The 12,580-nt window shown below is 41.1% G+C and overlaps 1 protein-coding gene and 1 long non-coding RNA gene across 2 annotated transcripts in view; one reads left to right on the top strand and one right to left on the bottom strand.

Moving 5' to 3' along the window:
* The window catches only part of LOC139540947 (neurocan core protein-like), a 207,004-nt gene that overhangs the window by 128,305 nt on the left and 66,119 nt on the right, over nucleotides 1-12,580 (top strand). The window contains exon 10 of the mRNA XM_071345030.1: nucleotides 7,940-8,056. Within this exon, the coding sequence (XP_071201131.1) occupies nucleotides 7,940-8,056 (117 nt within the window). The remainder of the gene's footprint in view (nucleotides 1-7,939; nucleotides 8,057-12,580) is intronic.
* Nucleotides 1-12,580, bottom strand: part of LOC139540948 (uncharacterized) — a 70,251-nt gene that overhangs the window by 16,619 nt on the left and 41,052 nt on the right. The gene's annotated exons all lie outside the window — the stretch shown is intronic.

Raw genomic sequence — 12,580 nt, 5'->3', positions numbered from 1 at the left:
TGACAGTCAACTTCTTGCTCAAAGCCATAAGAGGGCCTGGGATGTTCAGCCTCCTTCTAAGCCTGTTCTGAAGATTCTGACTGTAGAGTATTTTTTTCATTTTGAGTGTTAACTATAACCTGGGTGTCCTCTTTAGTCTTGTCTGCAAGGCTTGCTGCCACCAAATGTGACTTGGTTCGGGCATGTTCAAAAACCTTTTTTTCCTGAGGACTCTTTGTTTGTTTTGTTTTTAAGTCTGAGCCAAAGGACGATACTGTACATTCTACACCTTCTTTTGCTAGTTTAATCCCTTCAGTCATTTCTAGACACAAGCTCCCTATCCTTTTGCATGTTGTACAGCCAAGCTTTGAATTCTGCATGACAAGCCAGAGGTTATACGTTTGCTTGTTCTTGAACTGCAAATTGCACCCGCGCCGAGAACTTTGTTGGTGGATGATGTATTGTCCCCCCCAGCTCCCTGTCTCCCTATCCTGCTGAGTCTGACTCGCTAGCAGGCCTACTAGCTAGTGGTGGTGCCGGTGGTAATGCTGAACTGGCGGGATTAGCAGCTCTGCAAGCTAAGGCATCGCCATCAGGAACAGTTTTCCCCTCACTCCTCTACTCCGCGACTGACAGTTCTCTGGCTTAAGATCAGATACTTACCCCAATCTCCCTCTGCATAACCTCTATGTACAAATAAGCGAGCAGGTCTGGAATGAGTGTGGCAGGATATGATGATTATACAGAAGGATCACCGTACTTTTACATTATTGTCTTTCTGGGGGGTTGGAGTAATAACAAGGAGGCAACTTAATTTAAAGCTGATCGCTTTTATTAGAATGTTTACAGTGTGAACAGTGAAACAATTAATAAATCATGCCGCAAGAGGTACTGGGCAAATAGGTGCCGGAATGAACAAAGTCAATCTGAGAGGTTCCGGATCCTGTTCCGGCAGGATCCGGCTCAAATTAAGCACTGCCTCGGTGCCGAAGTCATGCTGCCTGGTGAAGTATTTTGAATTATTTTATTTAGACAGGAGTAATTATATAATTTTGGCAAAACATCCATTTACTTTAGGGCAATCCAGCATCCTAACAGTGCACTGTGCACACGCCAACTTTCCTTTCCAATTCACAAGAAGCTGAAACCAGAGATCTGTAATGACGAGATGTCTATGCACTAACAATGTGAGTCTTTGCTCCAAAGGCGGGAAAGCAGGCGACAAGCTTAGGTCTGCATATTATTCTCATAGAAACGCATATGGTTTATAATGGACTGATTTTGGTGAGAGTGAGCCCTCTCACTTAGCCTCTTCCTCTCTGCTGAAACTATAGCTTGGAGCGAGATAGCTGCCAAAAAGGTTGAACATACATATCGTTAGGATCGTAAGAATATCCATACATAAGTTGTTAGGATCATAAGAAAAGCCATGCATCAAACATGAAACGAAAACGTTAAATTAGACGTACAAAACTTAAATGTACAAAACCCTATGTTATGATTATGAATGAACATATACACGTTCAATTCTTACTTTACGTTTACCTTTACTCGATTACAGTTTTAAAACACAAATTGAGTTCTGAAATTATTCCTACACGTTGAATGCCTATTTTTTATTTGAATAGACTTAAATTAAACATTTAATTATTAAAGTGATAGGCGAAAGAACTTAGGAAAATTTTGATAATTTTGAATACACATGGAATTCAGTTCTATTCTCTTTGATTTAGTTCCTATTGCAACTCAGACAAATGACTGAATGGATAACATACTGAATGAATGAAGGATGAATTAAATGTTCAAATATGTTGGAATGACGAGTTGCACACATCATGCATGCTCTTCACTTTATTTGGCTAGTAGGCAAATAGGCCTACATTAAGGTATCATGGCTCTATATGGCTGCATGCCTCCAGAAGGGCCTCTGAGGCTGAGGGGTGCTTTTCCGAAGGCGCATGGTGCTGTGGTGCTACATGGAGATCACAAGCTCTTCAACTGGGCAGCAGTGATGGAGGGAATCGCCTGTATGGAGACTACCTAAGACCATTGCTTGTTCAAAGTCCATATGTTCATAAAACGATTCATATAAATGATGTCAAATGATTTAAAATTCATATTAACCCCTCTTACAGAATATGCTTTGTCAAGATTTTGAGTGCTGAAATAAATATCAAAATATTCTATTTCATATTCTTATATTCTATCAATATTTTGAGTGGCAAAGACTCCAGTGGTCATACATAATTCATAGATTCACCAAACATCTAGTATTATTCTATGTTTCTGGTAGATACTACTGGTTATGATTCATTATTCCTGGTAGATACTACTGGTTATGATTCATTATTCCTGGTAGATACTACTGGTTATGATTCATTATTCCCGGTAGATACTACTGGTTATGATTCATTATTCCTGGTAGATACTACTGGTTATGATTCATTATTCCTGGTAGATACTACTGGTTATGATTCATTATTCCTGGTATATACTACTGGTTATGATTCATTATTCCTGGTATATACCACTGGTTATGATTCATTATTCCTGGTAGATACTACTGGTAATGATTCATTATTCCTGGTAGATACTACTGGTTATGATTCATTATTCCTGGTATATACCACTGGTTATGATTCATTATTCCTGGTAGATACTACTGGTAATGATTCATTATTCCTGGTAGATACTACTGGTTATGATTCATTATTCCTGGTATATACCACTGGTTATGATTCATTATTCCTGGTATATACTACTGGTAATGATTCATTATTCCTGGTAGATACTACTGGTTATGATTCATTATTGCTGGTAGATACTACTGGTTATGATTCATTATTCCTGGTAGATACTACTGGTTATGATTCATTATTCCTGGTAGATACTACTGGTTATGATTAATTATTCCAGGTATATACTACTGGTAATGATTCATTATTTATTGTAGATACTACTGGTTATGATTGTCGACAGAGCCCAGAGAATGGGATGGTGCAATACTGAATGAGTCAAATTTTGATTCGGTGCATGCATGGAGATGTCCACGTCACCCAGAGACATGCCCATGTTGTAGAGATACACCTAGTGGACTGAAACTTTACTGTTGTAGGCATAATACAGCTAGTGGTATCTAGACTTGCGCTGGCAAACAAATCCAAGACATTAGCTACCTAAATGTGAAGTAAACTCAACTGAGGAGTAATAAAGAATTGGAGACTTTTAACTTGAAAACGTGCAGAATACCTCTTTCCAGGTTCCTTGACTTACGTTCTTCTGTGTTATAATTGTTCGCCTAGTGCTCCTCACAGGCCGTTTGGTGTGCGTTTATTTTTTGGAGTGAGACGAAACTGCCAAAACTCTGAAAGGTATTATTGTACTTCAGAATTGCAACACAACATTTGTTCAAGCCTAAAAGGTTAGTCCGTAATCATAACATGGTGTTTGCATGTTCCCAGATTAAATTTCACGGCATATTTCACGTATGGCTTTTCTTGCGATCCTAACAATTTACGTATGGATTTTCTTACGATTCTAACGATACATATATTCAACCTTTTGGCAAGTATCTTGCTCCATACTATATTACAGGAGAAAGCATCCGAACAAGCGAAACAGCGCCTCTCTATATGTAGTCCATGTATCTGATGCTGTCTGTACAGAAATATTATGACTTGCCACACTATCACTTCGATGCTTTAACTGTGACACATGCTGACTAGACTGGGCACGCGCATATTGATTTTGTCCATCCACACCAGATGTGATCAGGGCACGCAGGTTGAAATATCAAAACGAACTCTGAACCAACTATTTTGGGGAAAAGGTCGAAACACATGGAACATTCATGACCATTTAGATAGCTTGCGGTTGCTAGCTAATTTGTCCTGGGATATAAATATTGGGTTGTTATTTTACCTTAAATGCACAAGTTCCTTTTTTTTCGGGATCTTTATAGAATTTTTGGCCATTTTGAGTCACACAAAATTGTGTGTTTCTATACTCCGACAATTAAGCCACAGATAAAAGGGGAAACCTAGTTATTTTCTAGTAATCGCTAATCCTTCAGTCATCCTCTTCTTCTTCTGTGGACTTTATATAGCGGTTGGCAATCAACTATAAGGTGCATTACCACCACCAACTGGACTGGAGTGTGGACCTCAGTTCATCTTTCAATCACATGACAGCCCCCTTGGAGTTTGCCAAAAGGCACCTAAAGGACTCAGACCATGAGAAACAACAGTCTCTAGTCTGATGAAACCAAGATTAAATTATTTGGCTTGAATTCCAAGTGTCACGGCTGGAGGAAACCTGGCACCATCCCTACGGTGAAGCACGGTGGTGGCAGCATCATGCTGTGGGGATGTTTTTCAGTGACTGAGAGACTAGTCAAGATTGAGGGAAAGATGAACGGAGCAAAGTACAGTTAGATCCTTGATGAAAACCTGCTCCAGAGTGCTCAGGACCTCAGACTGGAGCGAAAAGGTCAAGGGGTCTGAATACTTTCCGAATGCACTGTATGTGTAAATTTATTTTGCAACGCTCGCACACATAACGCCAGCGGTGTGGTTAGCTGCGTCGTTCTGTCGGCACACGTCTCGGGCAAATAAATAATCAATATTTCAATATTTTATTTGGACGGGCAAGGAGGTATGGTAGGGCGTACCAGGCCCCCTAAGGCGCTCCCATAACACCAGCCCTGAAATCAAGCTTGTGACTCTACAAAATTGTTATTTTGTTTTGTGTTTTATGTTTTTTTGTGCCCAACAGCAATGAATGGTCAGTAATGCATTGTGTCATTTTGGAGTCCCTTTCATTGTAAATAAGAATAAAATATTTTTCTGAAAACTTCTACATTTGTGTGGATGCTTCCATGATTTCAGATAATCATGAAGGAATTATTGACATGGTAAGCTCTCACCATTAGCAATAACAGAGAGGTAGAGCATTTTTGGGGTTTGTGATATTTATCAGAGCAAACAGTTCCATCTGCTGTGGACCCTGCTGACTAGAGCTGTGTAGTCAGACCCACACAGCCATGTTAACCATCACATTAAAAAATGGAGCAGGTGTGGATTCTTTCCCAACACACTGTCACGCAGGGCTAAACAGGCCACTGTCAGATATGTGATGCTAATGAATATATTAGTGATGGATGAGCTACCACAGACAACCAACTAACAGAGAACCATGACGTGCCAGTGACTCTCAGATAGAGCCCCAGTCTTCACATTGAAGAGTTTTAGATTGAGAAATAATACAGAAGATAGACAAGCTGACAGGTCCTTCATACTGCACTTCACCCTCTCAGCGACACACTCTGTTTGAGAGAGTGAGAGAGAGAGAGACCAAAGACAGAGGGGGGGGGGGGGGGGGGGGGGGGCGCTTGGCCGTGTGACTGTGACTTTCCTTTCCACAAGCTGCTCTGTCTGTCCCCCCCCCCCCTTTTATCAGGACGGATGCTCGGTGGGGGGGAGTACAATGTGTGCCACCCACCCGCGTCACTCTGATGAGCTGGGTACTCATAAATGACCTGATCATCGCCCAGTCAGGCACCCTCGGAGCCACCTCTTTTAATGCCATATGACCACGTTGTTGCGAGGTAATTAACGCGTTTTATTTTGCCAGGCTATAACTCCAAGCACCGCTCTTCAAGGGAAACATTTTGGGATAAATGGTGAGATAGAGTAGATTAAGTCGTAATTATAGGCTCTACTTTTAGGACGGTGCTGGTGTTTGACAAGGAAAGTTGCACAGCACCAGGTTTTTAGGCTTTGTTTCGTGGCTGTGGGGAGAGATAGCTACATTAAGTATGGTTTTATTAGCCAATCCAGATAAGTTTCCAGACACAATCTGATGTGCTACATCTCTTTTCCAGCATCTATAATACCCAGGCTTACTTAATGATGTATGAGGGGAAAGATACCAGCTCACCCGACCCGGAGAGAGAGAATTCTAGTATGTGTAAATCTATCTGTGTGTGTGCTTGAGAGAGATCTGCAGTGTGTGTGTGTGTGTGGTATGTGTGTGTGTGTGTGTGTGTGTGTGTGTGTGTGTGTGTGTGTGTGTGTGTGTGTGTGTGTGTGTGTGTGTGTGTGTGTGTGTGTGTGTGTGTGTGTGTGTGTGTGTGTGTGTGTGTGTGTGTGTGTGTGTGTGTGTGTTTGTGTGTGTGTGTGTGTGTGCGTGCACGCTCGTTTTTGTGTTGCGCATTCACTTACTTGTGCATGTCAAATACAATTTTATTTGTCACATGGTGTAAACCAACAGTGTAATGCTTACTTATGGGCCCTTCCCAACAATGCAGAGAGAAAGAAATTAAACATTGAATTATGAAAGTGATAGGCTAAAGAACTTTGGCAAATGTAGATCATTTTGAATACACACGTATTTCAATAAAAATGATTATAAGACTGTTCTATTCTCTTTCAGTCATTTGTCTGAGTTGATTTTGTTTGATTTAGTTCATTTTGCAACTCAGACAAATGACTGAATGGATGACATACTGAATGAATGAAGGATGAATTAAATGTTCAAATATGTTGGAATGATGAGTTGCACACATCATGCATGCTCTTCATTTTATTTGGCTAGTAGGCAAATAGGCCTACATTAAGGTATAATGACTCTATATGGCTGCATGCCTCCAGAAGGGCCTCTGAGGCTGAGGGGTGCTTTTCCGAAGGCGCATGGTGCTGTGGTGCTACATGGAGATCACAAGCTCTTCAACTGGGCAGCAGTGTCGCGATGGAGGGAATCGCTGGTACAGAGACTACCTAAGACCATTGCAACAGAGTTATTGTAAAGTGTGGGAATAAGCTTATGCCAGACTTATTCTACGTTTGTTCATTTCAAAGTCCATATGTAAATAAATATATATCATGTCAAATGGTTTTAAATTCATATTAACCCCTCTTACAGAATAAGCTTTGTCAAGATTTTGAGTGCTGAAATAAATATCAAAATATTCTCCCCAAAAATATTTTGAGTGGCAAAGACTCCAGTGGTCATACATAATTCATAGATTCACCAAACATCTAGTATTATTCTATGTTTCTGGTAGATACTACTGGTTATGATTCATTATTCCTGGTAGATACTACTGGTTATGATTCATTATTCCTGGTATATACTACTGGTTATGATTCATTATTCTTGGTAGATACTACAGGTTATGATTCATTATTCCTGTAGATACTACTGGTAATGATTCATTATTCCTGGTATATACTACTGGTTATGATTCATTATTCCTGGTAGATACTACTGGTTATGATTCATTATTCCTGGCATATACTACTGGTTATGATTCATTATTCCTGGTAGATACTACTGGTTATGATTCATTATTCCTGGTATATACTACTGGTAATGATTCATTATTTTTTGTAGATACTACTGGTTAAGATTGCAGAAAGAGCCCAGAGAATGGGATGGTGCAATATTGAATGAGTTATATGTTGATAAGGTGCATGCATGGGGATGTCCACGTCACCCAGAGACATGCTCATGTTGTAGAGATACACCGTGCGGACTGGAACTTACGGGCCCTTCCCAACAAAGCAGAGAGAAAGAAAATGGAGAAATAATAGAAAAGTAATAAAAGCAGTAATAAATACACAATGAGTAATGATAAATTGGCTATACAGTGCCTTCGGGAAGCTTCAACAAAGTACTGAGCAAAGGGCCTGAGTACTTATGAAAATGTGATATTTCCGTTTATTAAATGTTTTTTAATTCGTAAAAATGTCTAAAAACCTGTTTTTGCTTTGTCCTTATGGATATTGTGTGTAGATTGATTAGGGGGGGAAATGAGGGGCCATTTTCTTTCAAAACAGTTAGTGCAAAAAGGGTAAATCAAATAGTACAGGTAGCTGTTTGGCATGTGTGTGTTAATGTACTGCATCTCTGTGTACACATCTCCCTCGGTTAACCCCCCTGCTCTATCTCCATTCTGCAGCTGAGGACAACCCGTGCCAGACCAACCCCTGTCTGCATGGAGGCAGCTGCCTGCCGGAGGGCGACGGCTACAGCTGCTACTGCCCCCAGGGCTACTCTGGAGAGAGCTGTGAGATCGGTGAGTGGGGTCAGGGGTTAAAGGTCACTGTGGAGAGGGGGAAAGGTTAAGAGCTGCAGAAGGTCACCGTCTTTCCATCCCTGTGTGTTGTACTCATAGCCAGACTACACTGTGTACAAAGCATTATTGATAATATTGAGCCCCCCCCACCCCCAAAAGAGCCTCAATTCGTCGAGGAAAATCCAAAGTGTTCCACAGGGATGCTGGCGCATGTTGACTCCAATGCCTCCCACAGTTGTGTCAAGTTGGCTAGATGTCCTTTGGGTGGTGGACCTTTCTTGATACACATGGGAAAGTGTTGAGCTTGAAAAACCCTGCAGCGTTGCAGTTCTTGACACAAACCGGTGGGCCTGGCACCTATTACCATACCCCGTTCAAAGTCACTTAAATATTTTGTCTTGCCCATTCACCCTCTAAGTGGCATACATAAAATCCTTCTTTAACTTGTCTCCTCCCCTTCATCTACACTGATTTGATTTGATTTGATTGAAGTGGATTTAACAAGTGACATCAATAAGTGATCATAGCTTTCACCTGTATTCATCTGTTCAGTCTGTGTCATGGAAAGAGCAGGTGTATGATCTGTATACAGTAAATGTGTAATATTTTGCTCCAATGCCTGCGTTGATGGTATTTGACATTATCACTGGCTCAGTCAGTTTTTGCATGAGGAAGTTTAGCTGCATGGTCCTGCTGTGCCCAGGCTGCTGTTCCCTGCCTGCCTGCAGAGGTGAGGTAAGGCTGTGGATCAGCCTGTGACAGAGTGTGTGTGAATGGGGAGGGTGTATGCTGTTTTCAGAGGTGGGTGTGTGAATGCAAAGTGTCTGTTTCCCGTGCACAGAGGTGAGGCTCTAACAGTGAATGTGTTTGAATGAGGAGGGTGTGTCATTTAAGGTGAGGATGAGTAAGCATGCTGTGACAGGGAGATGCTGAGTGTTTGTGACTCTCACTGGCAGGCAGGCAGCTCATCTCTCGTCTGTGCTGTGTGATGGGAGAATGAGCCAGTCAGAGCTGGGCTGTACTGGAGTGACCTGGTTGGGCTGCACGGTCACAGGTGTGTGTGTGTGTGTGTGTGTGTGTGTGTGTGTGTGTGTGTGTGTGTGTGTGTGTGTGTGTGTGTGTGTGTGTGTGTGTGTGTGTGTGTGTGTGTGTGTGTGTGTGTGTGTGTGTGTGTGTGTGTGTGTGTGTGTGTGTGTGTGTGTGTGTGTGTGTGTGTGTGTGTGTGTGACTGTCAAGGGGTGTCAAATCCCAGTGCTAGGCACTATTTAATTTTTTACCCTATCCCAAACTTTAACTCTTACCTTAACTATTCGGAATAAATCGCTGAATTTAAACGTCAGAATTTGACATTTATATCCCCTCTGGACAAACGTTGAATACTGAAGTCAAACCCTGTGATGTTGACGCTTAGTCAGGGGTGGAGGGGTAATAAGGGTCGGAAACAGTATGTGTATTAGGGTGATTATATTTGGCCCCCCAAGAATTCTGTGCAAAAATAGTTTGTATACATTTTTATTGTTGGGCATAATCGACTATAAAAACACAAGTAAATCAGCTCCAAGTGATTTGGAAATCTGTTCCGAAGTATTCCCACTCATAATCGAGAGATATACTGTATGTGATCGTATACAAATGTAAGCAAGGTTTGAAATTATTATGTTTTAGTAAAATATTATATCTGTTTGGGTGTCTTGCGGTCAATTTGCAGTCTACAAATGATTTCTCATTATGTTCTGGCCCCTTACCATCCGCTCCAGAAAAAAACTGAACCGTGGCTGAATCTACAGTAGGTGACGATCCCGGTCCTATTGAGTGTTCACTGATCTGGACTTTAAAGGTTATACATGTAACATTTCTACCTACAACCAGTGTCAAATGTTAATTATAGTATCAAAGCAATAGAAATCCTGATTTTTTGGGGGTGACAATGCAATTGAGCTTTTTACCACGACTAGTCGGTGCGGCCAGGGTTTTTGTGTACAACTTCCTGTATTACCCTTGGTTTACGAGGTTGACAACATATACAGATTTAATTTGATCGCCCTGTTGCAAGAGAATTTTCCTGCAATGGACATTTTAAAATGGTAATGTATTTGAGGTTTACAAAGACTTCTTAAGTTTGTAATTTCCCTTTTGAAAAATGTCCAGTAATTATAATCCACATTTCCTGTTGCTGCAAGAATATATATTTCCTGCTGTAGCAAATTGGCTCAAATTAAGATCCTACATCTGTAGCGAAAATAATAGCAATAAAACATTCTCTTGTTCTTGCAGATGTTTTTATTATTATTATTATTGTGATTATTATTATTATTAATGTGATTATTATTATTATTAGGTGAGAATCAGTACTAACCCATTTTAGTCGTTTCTAAGTGGTGTTCTTCAAAAATGACAATCGCAATTATGTCAAAAAACATATTGCTTCTAAAATAATGGACTGGACCAACATTGATATTATGGTGGTGTCCACTGGCCATAAATATTTTAACATCTATGATGGTGCCTTGCTTTCTTATGGGGCTGCCCATCTCCCCAGGCACCCCTTAAATGAGTGCATTCTGAAATTATTCAAACCCCTTCACTTTTTCCCAAAAAATTCCTTATCAATCTACACACAATACGCCATAACGACAAAGTGAAAACAGGTTTCTATAATTTTTTGCTTATTTGTTATAAATAAAAAACAGAAATACCTTATTTACATAAGTATTCAGACCCTTTGCTATTAGACTCAAAATTGAGCTCAGGTGCATCCTGTTTCCATTGATCATCCTGGAGCTGTTTCTACAACTTGATTAGTCCATCTGTGGTAAATGCAATTGATTGGACATGATTTGGGAAAGGCACACACCTGTCTATATAAGTTGACAGTGCATGTCAGAGCAAAAACCAAGCAATGAGGTCGAAGGAATTGTCCGTAGAGCTCCGAGACAGGATTGTGTCGAGGCACAGATCTGGGGAAGGGAACCCCAACATTTCGGCAGCATTGAAGGTCACCAAGAACACAGTGGCCTCCATCATTCTTAAATGGAAGAAGTTTGGAACCATCAAGACTCTTCCTAGAGCTGGCCACCTGGCCAAACTGAGCAATCGGTGGGAGAAGGGCCTTGGTCAGGGAGTTGACCAAGAACCTGATGGTCACTCTGACAGAGCTCCAGAGTTCCTCTGTTGAGGACAACCGGCACTTCAGGCCTTTATGGTATGGTGGCCAGACGGAAGCCACTCCTCAGTAAAAAGCACATGACAGCCCGCTTGGAGTTTGCCAAAAGGCACCTAAAGGACTCAGATCAAGAGAAACAAGATTCTGTGGTCTGATGAAACCAAGAATGCCAAGCGTCACACCACTCATCACCTGGCCAATACCATCCCTATGGTGAAGTATGGTGGTGGCAGCATCATGGGGTAGTTTTTCAGCGGCAGGGACTGTGAGACTATTCGAGGGAAATATGAACGGCGCAAAGTACAGAGAGATCCTTGATAAAAACCTGCTCCAGAGCCCTCAAGACCTCACACTGGGGCGAAGGTTCACCTTCCAACAGGACAACGACCCTAACCACACAGCCATGACAACGCAGGAGTGGCTTCGTGACAAGTCTCTGAATGTCTTTGAGTGGCCCAGCCAGAGCCGGGACTTGAACCTAATCAAACATCTCTGGAGAGACCTGAAAATAGCTGTGCAGCAACGCTCCCCATCCAACCTGACAGAGCTTGAGAGGATATGTAGATAAGAATGGGAGAAACTCTCCAAATACAGGTGTGCCAAGCTTGTAGCGTCATACCCAAGAAGACTCGAGGCTGTAATCACTGCCAAAGGTGCTTCAACAAAGTACTGAGTAAAAGGTCTGAATATTTATGTAAATGTAAAATTTCAGTGTTTTATGATTAATACATTTGCAAAATGTATAAAAACCTGTTTTTGCTTTGTCATTATGGGTTATTGTGTGTAGATTGATGAGGAAAAGTAGCAATTTAATCAATTTTAGAATAAGGCTGTAACGTAATAAAATGTGGGAAAAGTCAAGGGGTCTGAATACTTTCCTAATGCACTGTAATGTCAGAATGTTTTTTCCTAACTATACAGTAACCAGCAGTGTGTGTCCATACTGAGAGATGGAAGAAAGATGTCCATCTCTCCTCTGCAAAGGAGTGACTTGTGGGGGACTGGGGGTGGCCAGGCAGCTACTGGAAATGAGTTGCACCACTCATTGCGACACATTTCCACATTTTTCTGTTGGACCTCCCCCCGCCCACAATGCCTGAAAACTAATCACAATTTTTTTCCAGCAGCGAGAGAGGAGTTTGTCATTATGGAGACACCTATTGGATAAATATGCAATCTAAATACTTATGGTCAAATTGCTTCTCTGCATTTCTCCCTTTGTTATTGGTTCATCACACCAAATGATTTAATCTGAACTAATGTTTTTTTCAGAAAACATTCTTGTGAAAATAAACTGGAGTATAAAAATCTTGTATAAGAGTTTGCTTTTAGGATTATTTTATTGCATAATACATTTGTAT

The sequence above is a fragment of the Salvelinus alpinus genome, chromosome 16 (assembly GCF_045679555.1).
Source record: "Salvelinus alpinus chromosome 16, SLU_Salpinus.1, whole genome shotgun sequence".
NCBI classification, from domain to species: Eukaryota; Metazoa; Chordata; class Actinopteri; order Salmoniformes; family Salmonidae; genus Salvelinus; species Salvelinus alpinus.
Note: the sequence above shows the minus strand (reverse complement) of the source record. Positions and strands in the feature narration are given on the sequence as shown.